We start from the raw sequence: 21,921 nt of genomic DNA, 5'->3' as shown, positions 1-21,921 counted from the left end.
GGGAATCAAACCAATTACTATTAAATTTCTATACCACTTACCACACATTCTCTCTGTATACAGAGATTAATTTATATTACACTTTTTAAAAAATTCATTTATGTTCAGGATAATTTGTGCTTACTGAACACATATTGATGGTACTTTCCTAAAATTAGTCCCATATATAGCAATTTGACTTCCCATATATGGCAACCTTTTTATACTGATTAAGATGGTGACAGTTGGTTTGAAAGGATTATATTAGAAACAGTCTTTGATGTTTTCAAAGGCAGAAAATAATTTCTCACCTTTTTGGAACATCAGTTGGCTGAAGGTAAAAAATTTTAATATCTAGTGGAAGTTCTAATTATATAGGAGCACTAATAATAAATTGATTTACTTTACCTTGTCAGAAAAATGGTTACTAGAAACTGATCTAGCTTTTCAAGATTTCACTGGAGTGCAAACCAAGTTGTGTTGGACACGTAATTGATAACATGATTGAAAGAAATAAGTGGTTACTCCCTATGATTAGAGCTAATAGATTCTTCATTGTGGATTGGAATGGGAAGGAGGGGGGATATTGATGTAATATGTATTATTTAATTAAAATTAAAATACAACTAAGACAATTTTTACAGAAAACGTCCTTAAAAGGTGAGTTCGTACGCTGCCAATTATGCAGTACCTACATCTTAGAGTTGCACATGTGAATCCAAAAGCAAAATGTGAACAATTACACATTTTTCTATTAGGATTTAACTTCCCCTCTCTTCCCCCCCCCCCCCCCCCAAAAAAAAACAACCAAACAAGTTGAAAGTAATACACTATTTTGACTTAGATATTGTGTAACCAAAAATATTCAACTTCCTTTTTCAGTCCTATTAAAGAAAACTATGGCTTGTAATCTGACATGGAAACTTTGTGGTCTAGTTCTGTCCTAGTACTGTTGTCCATTTTTCCTTCACATTTAATGATTTAGAGAGTCACTGGGTCAGATTCAGAAGTGGCAGCTGAATAGGGCTAATGCTTGTAAAACTGATGTTTTTAAGGAGCAAATCTAAGTGGCTTAGAATGTGTACAATAAGGGCCTGATCCTTTAAAGTTATGAGCACTGATCATAGAATTCAAGAGGATTAAAGGATAGAAAGAGACCTCTGAAGGTCATCTAGTCCAACCTCCTGCTCAAAGCAGGGCTAACACCAACTAAATCATTCCAGTCAGGGCTTTGTCAACGCTGCCTTAAAAACCTCTAAGGATGGACAGGCCTGCCGACGGGAGGAGGAAGGGAAAAGATGGCAACTGCCCTAGGGCATGAGTATTTTAAAAAGGACCCAGGGCTCCTGACTATTGTCAGAGGTCAGACCCCTGCGCCCTTTAAAACTCTGCTGGAGTCAACACGGCATGCTCCAACTTAGAAGCACTAAGGGCTTGCAGGAGTGCTGTGTGTCTGGGTGGCACTGAGGGCTGGCTGCCCCAGCCTGGCTCCTTCTGTCTGATGCCTCATCCCTTCCAAGAGTGTGGAGCCAGTCCCACCTTGCTTCCCCGCATGGGTGGTGGGTGAAGGCCCAACTGGGGAAGGCAAGACACAGCCCCACCTCTCCCACTCGAAGCTTACCTTGCCCACCTCCAACCCAATTCTTCCTGGCGACCTGAAGGGCTGGGGCTTCTGCACTGTGGCCCTAGCCCTCTCCAGAGGCTGGGGCGTGTAGGTAATTTTGGGAAGGCTGTGCCTTCCCTTGCCTACATTACTGGCTGCCCGTGCTGTAGGCTTTCCTGAGGATGGCTATTCCACCCCATCCTTAGACAACCCACTTCAGTGCTTCTCCACTTTCTTAGTGAAATAGTTTTTTCTAATGTCCAACCCTGATCTCTCTCACTGCAACTTGAGACCATTGCTGCCACCACACAGAATAGCTGGGGCTCCATTCTCTGTGGAACCCCTATTCAGGTAGTTGAAGGCTGCTATCAGATCCTCCCTCATTCTTCTCTTCTGCAAACTGTATAAGCCTACTTCCCTCAGCCTCTCCTCATCAGTCATGTACTACACCCTCCCTAATCATTTTTGTTGCCCTCCACTGGATTCTGTGTAACTTTTCTACATTCCTTCTGTAGTGGGGGGCGGTAATCCAGATGTGGCCTCACCTGTGCTAAATTGAGGAGAATAATCCCTTCCTTCAGTCTGTTGGCAGTGTTCCTACTAATGTAGCCCAATATGCTGTTAGCCTTCTTGGCAGCTAGGGCACACTGATTCATATCCAGCTTCTCATCTACTGTAATGACCGGGGCTCGACAAATTAGTCAATCTACTCGCCTGGGGCGAGTAGATTTTAAGCCGGCATGGTGCCGCAGCATGGTCTGCGCATGCGCAGTGTGCCAACCGCACGGCTGGCGAGTGGGGCCCGCCACCGCTTGTCAAGCCCTGGTAATGACAGTTCTTCTGAAAAGGATCTGGGCCATTAGCTATTTGGTCCCCAGACTATAGCAGTGCATAGGATTTTTCCATCCTAAGTTCAGGATTCTGCACTTGTCCTTCTTAAACCACCATGAATTTCTTTTGGCCCCATCCTCCAATTTCTCTAGGTCATTCTGGACCTGTTTCTATCCTCAGTGTATCTACCTCACCACCATCCCCAGCTTGGTGTCATCTGCAAATTTGCTCTGGATGAAATCCATCCCATTGTCCAGATCATTAATGAAGATGTTGAATAAAACCAGCCCCAGAAATGATCCCAGGGGACTCCACTGGATACTGGCTGCCAACCAGACATCTGTTGGGCCTGAATATCTAGCCAGCTTTCTAGCCCACCTTATTGTCCATTACTCCAAGCTGTATTTATTTAACTTGCTGGCAAGAATACTGTGGGAGACCATATCAAAAGCTTTGTGAAAGTCAAGGTATATCATATCCACCACTTTCCTTATACCCACAGAAGGCAACAGGGTTGGTCAGGCATGACTTGTCCTTTGTTGAATCCGTATTGACTGTTCCTGATCATCTTCCTCTCCTCCAAGTGTTTAAAAATGGATTCCTTGAGAATCTGCTCCATGATTTTTCTAGGGACTGAGGTGAGGCTGACCAGTCTTTAGTTCCCTGGATCTTTCTTCCCTTTTTTTAAAAAGTTGGGCACCACATTTGCCTTTTTCTAATCATCCAGGACTTTCCCTGATCACCACCAATTTTCAAAGTTAATGGCCAATAGCTCTGCAATTGCATCTGCCAATTCTCTTGGCATCCTCAAATGCCTTTGATCTGTTCTCATGGACTTGTGCATGTCCAGCTTTACTAAATAGTCCTTAACCTGTTCTTTCACCACTGAGGACTGCTCATCTCTTCCCCATACTATCATGTCCAGTGCAGAGTCTGGGAGCTGGCCTTGTCTGAAGACTGACTCTTAATTTAAAAAAAAAAAAAGGCATTGAGTATTTTGATGTTTTTCCATATCATCTGTCACTAAATTGCCTTCCTGATTCAGTGAGAGTCCCACATATTCCCTGAACTACTACTTATTGCTAACATGCCTATTGTAACCCTTCTTGTTACCCTTCACATCCCTTCCTAGCTGCAACTCCAGTTGCTCTTTGGCCTTTCTGATTACATCACTACATATTTGAGTAATGCTTTGGTATTCTTCCCTAGTCCTCTTAAGTTTCCACTTCTTATAAGCTTGGTTTTTTGTGTTTAAGCTCACCAAAGTTGTTGCTCTTAAGCCAATCAGGCCTCCTGCCATATTTGCTATTCCTTCTGCACATTGGGATGGCTTTGTTACCATGGCCTCAATAAGGCTTCTTTTAAAATACAGCCAGCTCTCCTGATTCCTTTCCCCTTCATATTAACCTCTCAAGGAATCCTGCCATTCAGTTTATTGCGGGAGTCTGAGCCTGCTTTTCTGAAGTCCAGTGTACATATTCTGCTACCAGATTCTGCTGGTTTTCGTCTGTAGGTTTTTGTCCTACCGGTATTACTAAAGCGACATATATGTAAAGCAAGGGCAAGTGAAGTGAGGTGCATGCTGATTGCACACAACGTTGCCTGTGAGAGCTGGGTGTGCTCTCTGCATCCAATCGAAGTGCTGCTATGGTTCATTCAGCACACCCTGCCAATTATAGGTATGCAAGCACAGCTGGCCAAACTACCCTGTCCCAGAGACTGTCTTGGTTACAACAGTCTAGTGGCCACCTGAGAGAGAGGGCTACTCATGAGGCCCCTTACACTAGCTTAGGTTGCCCATTACTGGTTTAGATAGCAGATAAGGGAAGGAAATAAGTCAAGGAACTCTATAATAGAAGACTATGTACTTGTTAATATATTGTACACATTGATGTGAACAATATTTTTATAGAAGTCGTGTTAACTATCATGTTAGGCTTTTTCAGATTTATATACTAGTGATTTTGAAAGCCTCAATGTCATCTTAAAATTAGTAACCATGCAGTTAAATGTTGTTTTTTATTATTTATATTCACATTGTGGCATAAGCTTAGTGTATAATTGTAATTTTTTTTTAACTTAAGGAATCAGCAGGAGGGGATATTCAATCTCCTTTAACACCAGAAAGCATTAATGGAACAGATGACGAAAGAACAACTCCAGAAGTGACACAAAATTCGGAACCAAGGGCTGAACCAACTCAGAACGCATTGCCATTTACACATAGGTACAGATTCAGTTCCCACATTTTGATTAAGTAATACATGTTTACTTCATTGTTAAAGGGACCTTTTTTTTTCTTCAGATGTCTTCAAAATCTCAGTGTCATGAATTCAAGAATCTGATTTTTTTTTAAAAAAAAAAAAAAAAGCAAAGTACAGGCTTCAGCCTCATGTTTGTAGTGCAGTCTTTTTCTTTAAAATATTGTATAGGAAAATCTACTGGGGGGGAGGCTTTCTGGAATTTCTCTTAAAATGTGACTATTTTAGTGCAAGCACTTTATTCCTGAGCACAAGGTGTCCCTTAATAGAAAGCAATATTGCATGGTTAAGACCTGAGCAAAATTATCTGCTTCAAAGAACTTGTTCCAATTAACGTACATGTTTTTGTTCACTTTCAAATTATTTTAGAAGACGGAGAACACTAGGCTCAGTCTTGTGTTTGATAAGTTGTTGGAAGATGAGTGTGTCTGTGTAATCCTGAAGTGCTATAAATTTAAAGCAGCTTTCTAATTAAACATCTCTGACCATTTAAAATAATCCTAAATTTTTTTTTCAGAATATAGAAGAAAGTTGCATTTGTGCTTCAGCATGATTATAATTGATTGAACGGAGTATGTTTTGCTCCACTGCCCTTAGGAAAACTGAGACAATGTTTTTATTTAAAGTTGAAAGTTCTGAACTAAAATGGATCTAGCTTGCATATTAGAAATTATCATAAATGGGGCATTCTTTCTCTGCAAGCAGAATAAGTAGAGCTCAGGAAAAAGTGAAGTAAATATAAGTCAAGCAAAGTTCAGAATGTTTTATTTCTCTTATATCATGAGTTTGATTTAGTTTGAGTTTAAAAACCTTAAACTACTAAGATTGTGCTTGAAAGACTGGGAGACAAAAATCTCTTGAAATTTTGTGCAGGGAATTCAGGATGAGCAGAGACATGGACTATAAATTGTTGAAGAATTCAATTTGTTGCTTATGAAGAATGTGTTAACATCATCTGGAAAAGCTCACAGATTTTCAAATTCTGAAATACTGATCATTTTGCACTTGAAAATTCTTTGAATAGCTGTGTTATCATTTTTATACTTGAACTGTCATCAGTATCTATATTTATAGAGGAGATGGCCTTTAAAAAATGACTCTGTTCTTGAGGGAGGAATATTCAAAATACTGTAGATGTCTGTTTGAGGCAACAGTTTGTTAAAAGCAACATTTCCTTGGGGACCACTTCATCTCCTGTGCATTGTCAACAGTCCCAATAACAGGAACAGACGTTTACTAGCAACATAGCAAAAGGTTGCTACTAATAGCAATATGTTGCTATCAATGAATGTCTTCTGTATTGCACTTCTCTGAAATTCTGAAGACTATTTTTGGTCAGTAGGTTTATTTAAACTTGTTACATTGCATGTTTCAGTTTTTATATATATATAATTTTTTAAAGGGAAGAGGCAAAGTCAACATGAGTTAGTAATTTAAAAAACTGTTTGGGATCATTGCAAGAACTGCCCTGATTAGAATTATCATTTCTGTTACACCAGTGTAGTAAATGGACTCCATTTGTATTGGGTATGCCTGAAAAAATTATAATGGATGTTTTTAAAATGAACCATCTGTACTTATTTTTTTTAAAAAATGAGTGATTACAAAACTTTCTGCATTTATCTTTTCTGTTTAGTTCATCATGTATGTATTTTGAATTTTCTATTTAATATTCTATTATACTGTGTTGACCTTTACTAGCTAGGATTTGTCTTCCAGTATCAACTCTGTATTTCAGAGTATCGCTTTTTCATGTTGATTTTTCACAAGGCTAGTGTTTCTTTTGCTAATGACTACCTACAATGAGCCATTCATGTTTTTTTCAGAAGAAATCCAGAGGAGGTAACCTTGTCAAATTAGCTTATTCTGGATTAAGTAGTTTATACTGTAATATAATAAGATTGCAGCAAGTCAGTTTCTAACTTTACTGAAAAGTTCAATTGAGGATATTTATATAGTGATATTTAACATTAACAGAAATATTATTCTTCAAAGAGTTTTATTTGAGGAAAACATTTCCTATGAAAGTATGAGAACTCCGTCTTCACTATTCAGTTGCCTCTCTTCAGGAATAGCTCAATCAAGTAAAAATCTGTGTATTTTTGAGCCCGCAACAGAACTACTTTTGAAAATCAGTTGCCTTGATTTTTAAGTAATGATTTGATATTAGGTTTAATGAAGTCTCAATGGGCCAAATTCTGAAGTGCATGTAAAAAACAGATGTGAAATGAGTTTATGAATAGTAATGGACAGAAGTACAAATCTGTGGTTGGATTCTCTAATGTTGAATGGATGGATGACTCGGATGTAGGTTTTTGGTGCAATAGATGTAGGAAAGGCTATATTGATTGGACAGCTCAGTTTTGCTGTACAATTCAACTTGCAGATGTCCGTAGGAAAGCAGTTTGTGTAAAATGCACACTAACACTGCAGATTATCTGGGATTTTCACAAGAACTGGACTATAGACAGGAGTTACATTCCTGTGGTTACTGCTATATCTTGATAGCATTTGTCAATACTTGGCAGATTTGATCTACCTTGATATATATCACTCTGATGCTTTTTTTTTTCCTTCTGGGTGCACTGATAACCATTGATGGTTATTGACCATTGTGCTGCTGTACAGAACAAAGTGGATGCTTCCTCCCATTTTCACAGTAGTGCATTTCTGTAATTATTTCTACTATGCAATGGTCAAGTGGCTGCCTGGTGAATGCACAGTGACACAGCTGATACTTTGGCAATGTTTTTGGTTGTGAAGACCATTGGAGAGTATGTAAAAGCTTTTGTGTGTAGTGCTGGACTTTTAAAATGTTTAGTATTTAGTTTATTGTAGTGACCACAATTAGTCAGGTACTTTCCAAACAGAAAAAGAGTTATGGTGTTTTATCCAAGGTGTTCACAAACAGGAGACAACAAATGAATAGCAATGTAAAAGAAGGTTGGTTTAACTAGTTCATTTTTCCAGCACATAGAATATATAAATGTATTACTCCCAGTTACTCTTCACACTTGACAATATGTTGGCTAGTTTCCCCGCTCATGCTACAGTGGAATAGGGTCTTCAGGAGATATCTGAATGCAAGGAGTGTGTGTGGTTGTCTTGAGGTCAGAAAATGCAGCTCATGGAAGGAAGGCATGGGAGAAAGTGTGGAAGAAGTTGACAGATCAAACTCACTTATTGGATGGTGCTGAGGGCACAGGAGGACCATGCAGATGATACATACAAGGGCAGGTACATAAGGAGAGGGAATGAAAGACTTTACATCTAGCTCTTGAACTAGATCCTGTAGGGGAGGGAGAGACAGTAGAAAGATTCAAAGAAGATTCAAATAACAGTTGAAGAGGAGGATTTTAGTGGCAGTGTTGTGTGGACTGGAGAGAGATGATCAGAGCTATATGGCTGGCGGGGGGGGGGGGGGGGGGGGTTGAGGTGTCTTCTAGTTTTCACCTTTCCTATTAGTAGTCTCTTCTAGTCTGCGAGCACATCAACAGAATGGATTTGACTTCTAGTTTTATCATGATGCACCCTTTTTTGGCTAGCTATACTCCTTGACAGACATACACTCTTCTCTTTTATTTGGAGTTGCTTTTATTTTGCACACTCAAGCTATATGCCAGCTTCATAAGTTTAGACTGCTTTGGTCAGAAAAAATTGTAAGTAACATTTTTGTGCCCAACATTTTAGAGCACCATGTAAATCACCTGTTTTGGCTATTACACAAATTTTAACTTTATTTTTGTCTTGGTAATTCTTTTCCACATCTCAGTCTCAATTTTATTTTAAATGTTAACTGTAAAATGGCATTTAGAGAGAAGACAAGCAATTAAGAAAGAGTACTTTGTTCAGCCTTAGAAAGATCTAAAATTATAATTTAATAAATAGATCAGTGAATGCCAGTCTTATTACTTTGTGTTTACCTAGTAAAAGTTTGATGTGTTTTCCTACGAGGATATATTTCACTTCTTGATACCTTGTAAAACTATGTGATGAACTTCACCTTTTAAAGGCTTTACATGAGGACTTTGTTTTTGACAGATCTTGAAAGTTTTCTCATCGACTATGACTTGAAGCTGTTACCTCACATTTCATGTTGTTCAAAATTTTATATTTGTTTCAGTACAATACATTTGTGGCATGCCATTTAAATTTAATGAGCCTTTAAATATATGATATTATATTTTGGAAAAAGAAGGGAGTGTGCTACATACTGTTTTTGACAGTAAAAATAATTATTAATATGTATATTGCCTGTTCGTTAAATTCCTATTTTTGTATTCAAATAAACTTTTAATAAGAACTTGATTAATTGCCTTAGTGAAAACATAAGATTTTATTTCACATGTTGGTTATATCTTAGATCTTTTATTGTCTAGACTGATTACCATTTGACAATGTTGCATGTAAATCCATGCTGTAACAAAAAACCTTGCTGCTTAGTCCATGTTTTTCTATGGGTTTTCATTAAAGGTTGTATGCAGAAATCTTAGATCAATTTGCTTCTTTATTTTATGTTACAATTGTACTTTTGCTAAGACTAAATAATTGTGGGTTTGCTTTATTATAGTAAAACTATATTTATGGATATGTTGAAATCTTACCAAGATTGAGTTACAAAAGAAAAGTTGATAGTTGAAATAAGGCTATGTCTACACTACACATGTTTGCAGCAGAAAATATGTGCAAGGGGTTTTTAGGATCTTGTGCTAAACGGGGGTTTTGTGCAAAAAGGAAATGTCCACACGGCTGCTTTTTGCGCAAAAATCCTTTGTGCCAAACGAAACGGCAGAAAATATGCTAATGATGTCCCTCAGCATATTTTCTGCTGCAAAAATGTGTAGTGCAGACAAAGCCTAACTGCATTCTTAGGGCATATGGAGAAAGGGGATCCAAATATGTTTTCCCTTTATTCTTCCATATTTAGCTTCTTTTGCATGGTCTTCAAAAATCCAGTTTTGAGTGAAATGATTAAATTTGACCTTTATATATCAACAATAATATAGTTAGTTTCTCTAAGTAGTAAAAAGAAAGGTTCTTTGTAAGAGTTTTGACAACAATCAGTGCCTTTTAATAAAATTAAATGGCCTGAGCGACCAGTAAGCTCTGTGTGTATTGGAAGAACTCTAATGAATTCAGTTTTTATTGTAAAGAGAGAATCTCTTGAGTAATGCTCAAAGGGGTGACTACTTCACCTGTTAAATGATGTATTGTGTCCTCCCTGCCAGTGCTGACATGCAGTCACGTACGTGTGTGTGCGCGCGCGCATGCACGCTGAGGGGAAAGCGGGCAGGAGAGGGGGTGGAGGCAGAAGAAGATAGGCAGAGTGTGTATTTGGCTTTCGCTTCAACCAGCGTATCCTCTACTACTGTAGAGCACTTGTCTCTGTGTTATTGTCCTTTCCCTTGTACTGAAGAATTTCAAGGCCAGCATGCTGGTTGCCCACTGATAAAGTATATGGGGTAGTAGAAGAGCATCCTGCTTCCCCCTCACTCCTGTCACTGGATCCCCTGGTACTCCTCAGGGTAGTCCATAAGGAGTTTTATTGTCAATATCATGTTCTTTGAAATGAAAATGTTAGCCAGCCATAATTTTCTTAATTTAACTCAAATCTTTGAATTTTTTCTAAAGATTTTCCTAGTTGTGACAATCCCAATAAGTAACAATATAATCTAGAGATTACTTAGGGCTGTAAAGGATTTTTTAAAATTGTTAAACCATAATAAATGGTTTTCCATTTAAATATTTTGGATGCTTTCTATACTTTCAAATATTGTGATTTCAATTAACACACACAATGCAAAGTGTACAGTGCTCACTTTCTATGTTTTTACAAATACTTGCAGCATAATTTTTCAATTCATCTACTACAAGCACTGCAATGTAATCTCTTTATCGTGACAGTTGAACTTAAAAATGTACAAAAAAACCTGCATTCAAAAATAAAAAAGTGTAAAACTTTGGAGTCAAAAGTCTAATCAATGCTCCTACTTATTTTAGCAACTGGCTGTACAAGTAACTTTGTTTACATTTGCAAGAGTTAATTCTGCCCACTTATTTACAATCTCATCTTATAGTGAGAACAGGCATTTGTATGGCACTTTTTATAGCTGGTGTCACAAGATATTTACATGCCAGGTATGCTAAAGATTCGTGTCATGCTTCAACCACCATTCCAGAGGAAATATGTCCATGCTGATGATGGGCTCTGCTAGATAGTGATCAACAGCAGTGCGGCCCAACATAGGTTCATTTTCCTCTTCTGAGTCTGATGCAATGCCATCAGCAGAAGGTTGGTTTTCGGTTTTAGTGGTTCAGGTTCTGTAATTTCTGCATCAGAGAGTTGCATTTAAGGCCTCTGGAAGCATGCGCCATCCTTTGTGCCTCTCAGATTTTGGAAGGCACTTCTGATTTTTAAACCTTGGATTTAGTGCTGGTTTAGCTGTAGAAATTTCACATTTGACGAAATGCAAAGAGGGTACCAATCTGCAGCAAAAGCATTCTTAAAGTGTACATGAGCTGCATCATTATCCGCAACTGCTATAACATGAATTATATCGCAGAATGCAGGTCAACACATCCGGAACCATACAATTTCTCCCCCTCTGCCCCTGGGAATTCAGTCATAAATATAAGTCATGCATTATTTTTAATAAGTGTCATCAGTGTGGAAGCATGTCCTCTGGAGTGGTGGCTGAAGCATGAAAAGGTGTATGAATGTTTAGTGCAATGTTTCTTAAACTTTTTAAGACCGAGGAACACCAAACAAAAAAATTTTTTTGAGGAACACCAAGGACTTTTTTTGTTGAGGGAGGGGAAAAAGAAAGGGGGGGAGGGGTTGGAGGGGAAGTTATTGAACTTGCCCTTTTAAGGGTGGCCATTTTCAACTCTGTTCTCTCCGGCACACCTCTGACTGCCTCGCAGCACACCAGTGTGCCATGGAACACAGTTTAAGAAACACTGGTTAAGTGTATCTGGTGTGTAAATACCTTGCAATGTCAGATACAAAAATGCAATGGGAATGCCTGTTCTCACTTTCAGGTGATCTTGCAAATAAGAAGCTGGCAGCATTATCTCTTGTAGCTATAAACAAACTAAGACTAAGAAGAATTTTAGATACTAAATGTTTACATGGATTTGAGGGCAACAATGCAACGCAATCTTGTAAATTGTGCTTTCAAGATAAAGAAATCATACTACAGTACTTGTATTTTTCAGTACACTTTATACTATTACCTTTTATCATTTTTAAAGTGCAAATATTTGTAAAAAAAAATAAAGTGGACATAGCTTGCTAAACAGATGAATTTATTTCTAATCTCAGGAACAGTCAAAGTCTTCAAGCATTCAAAAACCAGATCACTCAAATCCTGTACTGAAAAAAATTCTTATAAATACTATATATGTCTCCATAAACCTGGATTGTGTCCTTTGGTACTTAAAAAAGGCATCAAATTCAGAGTTCTCTATTGGTCAAGGTACTTGATTTTTAAGTATAGCGGTTAGGATTCCCTCGAGCATGTCTCAAGGATACAAATATTTGATGCCTACTATTTATTCAAATACCATTCTCATATTTAAAGTGATGAGTTTCTTGTCCTTTTTGAGGCACTGGAGAAAGAGCTCTATCCTATTCAAATTTTTCTGAGATTGTAGGTGAGTGATAAGTTTTCTATTGTTTGATTACTGTTTATTATAGTTTTTTCTAGTTAAATGTCCTTGAGAGAAGTATTCTTTAATTTTGGTTATAATATTATGATTGTTTTGTATTTGTCCATGCATGCTGCCACGCATGGCAGTGTTCTGAGACAGTTTGGTCTAAAATGCTGTGAGAATATATACACAGTTTACAGTAGTATGAGTTTTAAGACTGTGGCCCTTATCTTGCTTCCAAAAGGCATCTTTAAGGGATGAGTTGTAAGAAAATCCTTCTGTGAAAGATAGTCACATCACCTTGTGGGGTTCTTGCACACACTTGCATCTCTTTTTTTTTTAAACTGCTTGAACTAGCTGAAAAAACATTTCAGTAGATTTAAAGTGCATGCTAGACCACCTTATTGTAGGACTATGGATTCCAAGCTGCCATATTTAATTCTGCAAGTATCTATCCTGTGATACTTTCTGTGTAGCTACATTGAAGAGTACAACATCTATCACAAAGATCCTTCCTTTTAAACATCTCTCTAAACACCTTAAAACATTTAAATCTTGTGTTACAAAAAAATGAACACCAAATACATGTTGTGAATCCTACAAAAATGTATTCCAAAATGAGCAAAGCAGCCTATCCTGAAGAATTTTAACAAGTACACAATTCCTTTGTAGAAATGGCATCTCTTAAGTCACAAGTGGGAAAAGAGATGTAGAATTTACACCCACATATTTTCAGTAACAACAAATGTCCTCTTACTTGGATCTGAAACCTCAAAAGTGTATTTGGTAAAAGGTAATTCCTAATAAGCTATTGAGAGCTTTTCTTCCACCAAAAATATCAAATCAAATAATTTTTAATTATTAGGAAAAAATTATGATAAAGATGTTAAGCTAGATAGCCTTTTATGAAAAATAAGGGTTCTGCGCTCTCAGGTCACCCAATGCCTGTTTAATCATCTCTAACCAGACCTAGTTCTTAAAATTGTAATAACTACAGTTATGTCCCAATTGGCTAGGGAAGTTCATAGGTGAAAGTATATAATAAACAGAATATTTTGCCCCTTCAGAGACCTAGCTGAATATGATACTTACAAAATGTTTTAAATCCTCTTCAGAAATCACAGAATACTAAGACTGGAAGGGACCTTGAAAGGTCATCGAGTCCAGTCCCCTGCTCTCATAGCAGGACCCAGTACTGTCTAGACCATCCCTGATAGACCTTTATCTAACATACTCTTAAATATCTCCAGAGATGGAGATTCCACAACCTCCCTAGGCAATTTATTCCAGCGTTTAACCACCGTGACAGTTAGGTTGGACATTAAGAAAAAGTTCCTAAACCTCCCTTGCTGCAGTTTAAGCCCATTGCTTCTTGCTCTATCCTCAGAGGTGCCCAACATTTGTATTCATCAGAGAGATGCCCGTAAACTGGTGACTTTTTAAGTCAGCCTGTTGAGAGGTTATGTTCACCGCTCACTTCAGTGGAGACACATTTAAAGGTTTGAAATCTTGAGTATTTGTAGCAAAACTGTTTCAATCTGTCTTGCAGGCAAGAATATTTAATTGTCATTCACACACTACCTACTTTCCTCTGCCTTTCCGAGACAGAACTATCCAAAACACACCTAAGCAGCATGTTACAAATGTTATGTGCTAGGAGAAAGTAAATCCACTGATGAAAAATGAAAGAAGAATCTACTCATTAAGACTTATTCTCTCTCTGATACTTCTAAGGCAAAAGTTTTCATCAAATACAGAAGAAAAACAGTTTTATATAATTCTCTGCTGCCAGACAAATCTTCCATTACATAGTTGTTCATCAATTGATCACTCCAGCTCAATAAACTGTCTTATGTACCTAACTTTATTCTGTATCAGTCCGGTTCTTACAAAGCAGAAGAAAGGCTTGAATGTAGACTTGAGATGCCTGTTCTCCTCATGACAACTAGAAAGGAGTCCAACTGAAGGGCATATAAATTTAAAGAGAAAAAGGCTTAATGTATGGCTTGTAAGCTTAAGAGCCTTTTACTTGTGTTACAAAAAAATAGCTGCTTCACTATCTCTTACCTATCCAGCATAAACTCAAGGTTAATTTGGTGTTGGTTTTGATTTTTTATGAATAGATATAAGATGAATTCATCTCCTAATTTCCGGTTGTCTGATTTAGCCAAGGTCTGATGCATCTAAAACCTCTATCTAATGTTCTTTAATAATACCTATCGGTTATATAGTGCTTTTTCGTCAGCACATCTAAAAGTGCTTCACAATGGAAATTAGTATCAGCAGCAGTAAAGGACAGTGCATTGTCTCACACACACCAAAAAAACCCTATACAGTTCCCAGGAGTCCATAGCATAGGCTCCAAACCAGCTTTTAAGTAATTTATGGTGAAAACTGATTTAAAGTGGTATGCATTAGTGTACATCAAGTTTTGCAAAGACAAGGCTGTCAGGTTTCACACTTAACTCTCTTTCTGCACATACACAATAAACTTTTTTTTAAACACAGTTTTATTCGTGTTATGGTTTACCCTAGATTTTTATAGTATTAAATGTGGCCTTACATGTTCATCAGAGTTGAGCTAATGGATTAGTGCTGCACCTTTTAAATATATTTTTAAAAACTTATATTTGACTGAAATGTCCTCTGGTTGCTAGAGTACTTGTCAGTCCTCCAGGGACCAGTTTCATGCCTCACTGGATTTATATAAAACTGAGGCAGTCATGCAGACTAAAGTGGGTTGCGTGTGTGTGGTGGGCTTGTGTTTTGTTTTGTTTTGGAGTAAGCACATTTCTTAAAATAACAGGGTTTTTTCCCCTCCCTCTGCAGGCTTTCTGTTTTTTCTTGATTTATTGCTTTTGCCCTCAAACATACCCACTGCAGTTTGTCCATTCTCTAATTCCTCTCAGGTTCCTGTGGTACAAAACTCTACTGCACTGCTCATCTTTGCTATGTTTGGCTAAAAATCCTTCTAAAATAAACAATGTAAAATGTTTCAGAGATCAGGACCCGAATTCAAATGTGAGTGTATGTACATGCAAAGAAGTCTAGGTTGGTGTAACTTGCTGAAAGGCCAGAGAAATAATGTATGATGAATAATAACTACCAGCAGAGAGTAGTCTTCTTCTGTCAGTTATTCCTTCCCTAAGATTGACACGACAGTTATCTGAACATAGACCATTTTTAAATTTGGGCTTTGAGGTATTAATAAGTTCTCTTTTCTGGACAAAGAACAATTTTACATTGAAAATCTGATAACTCATCTCTCCACATGTATTCTGGGAAAACCGTTTCAACCCTTTAAACTTTGTCTAGGAGCACAAGTAGTTTCTTAGATGAATCCTAGCAGTGAAAAGTACATCCTGGCCCCAAAGTCAGAACAATACATGCTCTTAGACAAAGAATTAGCTGTACTGGAAATTGCTAAATTTGGTAACACTCCCTTTTAAAATTTCCAGTAAGCTTTTGTTCCAGGGAGAGGTACAGCATCCTTACACAGACCTGTTTCCCAAGTATTCTAAGAAAGACACCAGGGGGAAAAATAGGGAGGAACTAGTTGAATATTTGCAAGTGGAAGACAGTTTGGGTGGAAGTGATCATGAAGTCACAGAGGTCATGATTTTAAGCAGTGATAGAGGAGAGAACAGCAAGAGAGACCATGTATTTCAGGAAGGCAAATTTTAGTAAACTCGGCTGGTAGGTAAGGTCCCATGGGAAGCAAGAATAGGAGGAAAAACAACTGAAGAGAGATGGCAGTTTTTTCAAGGGAACATTATTAAGGGCCCAAAAGCAAACTATTTCCACTACTTAGGAAAGATAGAAAGTATGGCAGCAGTCCACCTTGGTCAATCGGGAGATCTTATATGATCTCAAAATCAAAAAGGAGTCCTGTAAAAAGTAGAAACTAGGACTGATTACAAAGGATGAATATAAGCAAACAAGACAGGTATGCAGGACCAATATTAGAAAGGCAAAGGCACACAACGAGCTCAAACTAGCTAAAGACGTAAAGGGCAACAAGACGACTTTCTAGAAATATATAAGAAGCAAGAGGAAGACCAAGGAGAGGGTAGGCCCATTGCTTAATGAAGAGAGAGAAACAATAACAGGAAATTTGGAAATGGCAGAGGTGTTTAATGACTTATTTATTTCAGTTTTTGTCCAGATGAGTGGTGACAGGATGCCTAACTTAGAGAATGCTGGTGGAAATGGGGTAGGTTTAGAAGTTAAAATGAACGAACAAGTTAGAAATTACATAGAAAAGTTAGATATTTACAAGTCACCAGGGCCTGATGAAATGCATCCTACAATACTCGAGCTGATAGCTAAAGGCTCAGGTACCTCCTCTGTCATCTTTGAAAAATCATGGAAGTTGGGAGAGATTCCAGAAGACTAGAAAAGGGCAAATATAGTGCTCATCTATAAAAAGGAAATAAGAACAACCCAGGAAACTACGGACCAGTCAGTTTAACTTCTGTGCCAGGGAAGATAATTGAGCAGGTAATGAAGGAATTCATCTGGAAGAAAACAAGGTTATAGGTAACATCCAGCATGGATTTGTAAAGAATAAATCGTATCAGACCAATCTGATAGCTTTCTTTGATAGAACAACAAGTCTTGTGGATAAGGGAGAAGCGGTGGATGTGGTATGCCTAGACTTCAGTAAGGCATTTGATACAGTCTCGCATGACCATCTTATCAGTAAACTAGGCAAATAAAACTGAAATGGGGCTACTATGAGTTGGATGCACAACTAGCTGCATAGTTGTTCTCAGAGAGTAGTTATTAACAGTTCACAGTCCTGTTGGAAGGGCATAACAAATGGGGTTCCACAGGGGTCTGTTGTGGGACTGATTTTGTTCAATATCTTCTTCAGTGATTTAGATGATGGCATAGAGAGTATGATTATTAAGTTTGCAGATGATACCAAGCTGGGAAGGGTTGCAACTGCTCTGGAGGATAGGGTCATCATTCAAAATGATCTGGACAAACAGGAGAAATGGTCTGAGGTAAATAAGATGAAGTTTAATAAGGATAAATGCAAAGTACTCCACTTAGGAAGGAACAATCAGCTTTGCATATACAGAATGGGAAGTGATTGTCTAGGAAGGAGTACTGCTGAAAGGGATTTAGGGGTCATTGTGGATGACAAGTTAAACATGAGTCAACAGTGTGACGCTTCTGCAAAAATAGCAAACATGATTCTGGGATGCATTAATAAGAGTGTTATGAGCAAGACATGACAAGTCATTCTTCTGCTCTTCTCTGTGCTGATTAGACCTCAGTTGGAGTGTTGTGTCCAGTTCTAGGCACCACATTTCAAGAAGGATGTGGAAAAATTGGAGATGGTCTAGAGAAGAGCAACAAAAATCATGAAAGGTCTAGAAAACATGACCTGTGAGGGAAGACTGAAAGAACTGGGCTTGTTTAGTTTTGTTTAGAAAAGAGAAGACTGAGAGGGGCCATGATAGTGGTTTTCAAGTATCTGAAAGGGTGTTACAAGAAGGAGGGAGAAAAATTGTTCTCCTTGGCCTCTGAGAATAGGACAAGAAGGAATGGGCTTAAATTGCAGCAAGGGAGGTTTAGGTTGGGCAGTAGGAAAAACTTACTGCCTGTCAGGGTGGATAAACACTGGAATAAATTGCCTAGCAGGGTTGCGAAATCTCCCTTGCTGGAGATATTTAAGAGCAGGTTAGACAGACACTTTTGTCAGGCATGATCTAGACGGTGCTTGGTCCTGTTGTGAGGGCAGGGAACTGGACTTGTTGACCTCATAAGGTCCCCTTCCAGTTCTATGATTCTAAGATTTAATGAAGTTAAGGCCTAATACAGTAAATAACATAGCCTTGTATGCCTATGTTGGGTACGCCCACTGTAGCTCCTTTAATATTACGCACATTTACTTCCAGCTTGCATTTTTAGTAGGGTTTTCCAGCAGAAGCCATAGTTATCCCCTTTCCTTAGAATAAGATATTTCATATGGTAACTAATGGCAATGACTTGACAGTGGCAACCCCTGAGAGAGTTACCTAAAAGAGCAATTAACACTGACTTTATTTGAGTATAGCAGAGGAAAACAAACTGGGTATTGTTTACTGTTCAGGAGTCCTCTGTTAAATCTTAGAATCTCTAAGACTATGATTTTTGCTGAAATTAAGGAAGTTTAGTTGTGTGCTATAAATCTCAGTCTCCTACAAAGACACTGTCAAAATTTCTGAGCAGGTATCTCAGACAATATTACCAGTTTTGAATTTTTGGCTCTTTATTTAATTTGTGTTCATAGCGGAGTTGGTAATGGCTGTCATATTGTTGTCTGTTTCTGAATCTTAATGTGGCTGACCAAGAGGAACTGTGTTCAATCGAGAGCAGCTATTCACAACTTCTGAAAACTGAGCCACTTGAGAGAAATTAAGCTAGTTGTGCTCCCACCCCTTCCTTCCCACTTAAACTGTGAATGTTTTAACCATCTTCATTTAAACATTTTCATACCCCTTCATCTAATCAGTCTTACACTAGGTAGCCCAGGAGGAGAGATGTACCCCATGCTTTCATACGTTAGAGATCCACATTAATCACCACCACATACTGCATAATTAGAGCTCAAAAGGTTTTTTTACAACAATTGGCATTTATAAAGGCCCTATCAAGGGCCCTTAATAGCTATTGATAAATCTCTCACTTCTCATGGTGAATTATCAATTGTGGATTCACACAAACTGTTTAGGAAATTCACAACAGTGTTTTGATAAGCACGAAAGACTAATATTGTTTTCAGAAGCTCCGTGCCCCCCACCTGGTCCTGGCCTACCAAATTACTTGTAAACAACTCCATTTGAGTCGGAACAAATTTCTTTGCTAGAAGTTTCTTCTCTGGTAGTGGCTGGAGAATCTTCTTCCGATGACATCTAAATTGTAGACCTTAGACTACAAATTCTTTTATTTCAAAATTAAATCGGGTGAACTGGATTTTTGAATTGTGCCTCACTGGATACAGAGGGGCTATCAGCAGATGAATGCAGCTCCAGTCCTGCACCACCCAGCCTGATATACATTAGAGCTATTCAGAAACTCTCTTTTATAGGACGAGTCAAAAGTCTTTCAGCATTGATATGCGAGTGGGAGTTCAGCTTTATCTAAGTGGAGTGCTTCTCTGTCTTGGAACACCACTTCATCTCTCCTTACAGCAGGAGTAATGGGGAAACTAGCATAGGATTGGACTCCACTGCCTCTGCCAACTTTGTAGCAGTAGAGAATTCCTCTGTGCAATTTGTGCTGCCTGCATAGGCACCAATTCCATGTGCTGTGGGGTTGGAGTACCCATGGGGAAAAATATTGACATCCTTGTGGATCAGGTCCTTCCCTTCAATCTCCAGCACTTTTCACCTGCTTGGACCAGCTATACAGCAGTGTGCAGGAAGCACAGGAGGGACCGAACAAGGGTAGGGCACACACTGTAGGGAGTGGGATAGGGCAGGAAGAGGTAGGGTAGGTGTGTGACCTTGGGGAAGGGAGATGAGGCCTAGGGCAGAGCAGAGGACTAGCAAACCTTCCTCCCCACTAGAATTGATACAGTCAATGTGTCTCACTGTCTAAATTGTGTAAAGCAGCTGCAGTGGCCTGAAGAATCCAACTCCAAATCTCTACATGTACAATTCTGCAAACCTACCTAAATCATGCTGCTAAACTGTCCGTCTTTGATAACCTTACATAAAAAACTAGACTTAATGGGCGCCTTTCATTTCATGATGTGGCTGATGCCTCCACATTTTGTGGGGAACAAAAATCACAAAACTTTTTAAAAGGCCATTAAATGATTGGAACTATTAAAATATTTCTTGAGTTTGATTTAATGAGTCAAACACTAATCTTCATCCAGATGTTACTTTGCTTTTAAAATTCATTTAAAATACTGGATATAATATCTGGCGTCTCTAAAGTACTTCTGTAATACCAAGAAATCTCTTTACTGTGATGCAAGGGAAGAGAAAGTTTTACCTAGTGCTTTAGGGAAAACTCCTGTTATAACATGAAAGCCCATGAAATTTTAAATGTTCTCACAAAGCAGACAGCTTGTTTTTAGCAATCTCATTCAAAAGGCCCACATAGAGATTATTGCATGGCACGCTATGAATCCATTATTTTGTCAGATGTAATTAAAGGATTTCTAAAGTTCTTCACTACCCCAAAATTCAAAGGTGTACTAGTGTAGAAGAGCCCAACTGATATAATAAATTTCTTGGGGAACTGCAAAGAGAATTGCTCAGTCAGATCTAAGAACTTACATGGAACCACACTGAATCTGGCATTGATCCATCCATACAGTTCTCTCTGCAGGCTCAGGCATTTATTTGTGCCACTTCCGTTAAGTACTGTATTTTGTTGTTGCAAAATTCTTATTGGGATTGTCACAGCATAACATCATTAGAATTTCATAAAATTTCACAAAGTATTAGGACAGAATTATCTTTGCGGCTGTAAGAAAATACTAATTTTCTTTTACCTATTGTCATTTACAATTTTTACAATCACTATTACAAGTACACTAATTAGACTTATTTTTGCTGGTATCTGCATATTTATAAATATTCCTTATTATTTCTAAAGAGTAAACTGTTGATAGGATTGAAATACAATGCTGCTGTGTATGCAGATAGTACAGTTGTATTGTAGTTCAGTGAGATCTTTTTTTATAATTGACGTCCTACATGTTCCATGTAGACATTTGGCAAAATCTCATTCCTTGCATTTGAAAACACTCTATGAAGAATATTCCAGCCAAGTAGGGGCTTATTAGTTTGGAGGAATCTGTGTAGCTTAAATGCCAAATGTGGATTTAAATATCAGTTTTATTGTTGGGAGGGGCAGTTTATAGGCATTATTAGCATGCTTGTTTTGTTCAGGATAATTGTTTTTTTGTGTCAGTGTAGTAAGCAGAAATCCCTTGGAAGGGATGATATCTTTCCTAAAATGTTGATGTAGGTTTGGGTTTAGGAGCAGATATGCATCTGGAAATAAGCATGGAGATGGACTTTTTTAATATGGTATTACTTTTCTATCTCATCCTCCCTGGTCATCTTGAGAGAAGATTTAGCTTGGGAGGAAATTACAGTTAAGTACAACAGCTCCAGCGTGCTGGAACAATTTATATAGGGGGAACAGGGTACTGAGAGCCCTTGAAACAAACTGTAAATCCTGTATGTGATAGAAACCATTTTGAGTGTGGTAGCACCGCTAGTTCCAGGACCTATGAACAGCTCCATTATTTGGACATAAATTTTGAGATTTTGAGAAGCTTTCAAGAGCTTAATGTTATAGATGCCCGTAAACCTTGACCGCAGAAAATGTGTGTATCTGAGTGCTCTCAAAACCCCCAGAAATGCCAGTGGCAATGTGTAATATTACCAAATAAGATTTCACACTCCCTCTTGTTCTGATCCTATAACTGAAAAATCTTTAACAAATCCAGAGATTAAAAGGCAGCTCTATTTCTGTTTACTAAGGATATGTCTAGACAGAAATGTTTTCCGGTATCCTGGAATAGTGTTTTCCACATCTTATAACAGCATGCCTGTTATTTTGAAATACAGTCAAAAT

General features: G+C 38.1%; 1 protein-coding gene across 2 annotated transcripts in view; it reads left to right on the top strand.

Moving 5' to 3' along the window:
• HOMER1 (homer scaffold protein 1) overlaps positions 1-21,921 on the top strand; it is a 168,949-nt gene that overhangs the window by 74,147 nt on the left and 72,881 nt on the right. For both annotated transcript variants that reach the window (XR_012904870.2, XM_006119144.5), the window contains exon 5: positions 4,498-4,640. Coding sequence is in view for 1 of the 2 variants with exons in the window: in XM_006119144.5 (XP_006119206.1) it covers positions 4,498-4,640 (143 nt within the window). In the remaining variant the exon portion in view is untranslated. The remainder of the gene's footprint in view (positions 1-4,497; positions 4,641-21,921) is intronic.

Source organism: Pelodiscus sinensis, chromosome 6 (assembly GCF_052426305.1).
Source record: "Pelodiscus sinensis isolate ZL-2025 chromosome 6, ASM5242630v1, whole genome shotgun sequence".
Lineage (NCBI taxonomy): Eukaryota > Metazoa > Chordata > Testudines > Trionychidae > Pelodiscus > Pelodiscus sinensis.
Note: the sequence above shows the minus strand (reverse complement) of the source record. Positions and strands in the feature narration are given on the sequence as shown.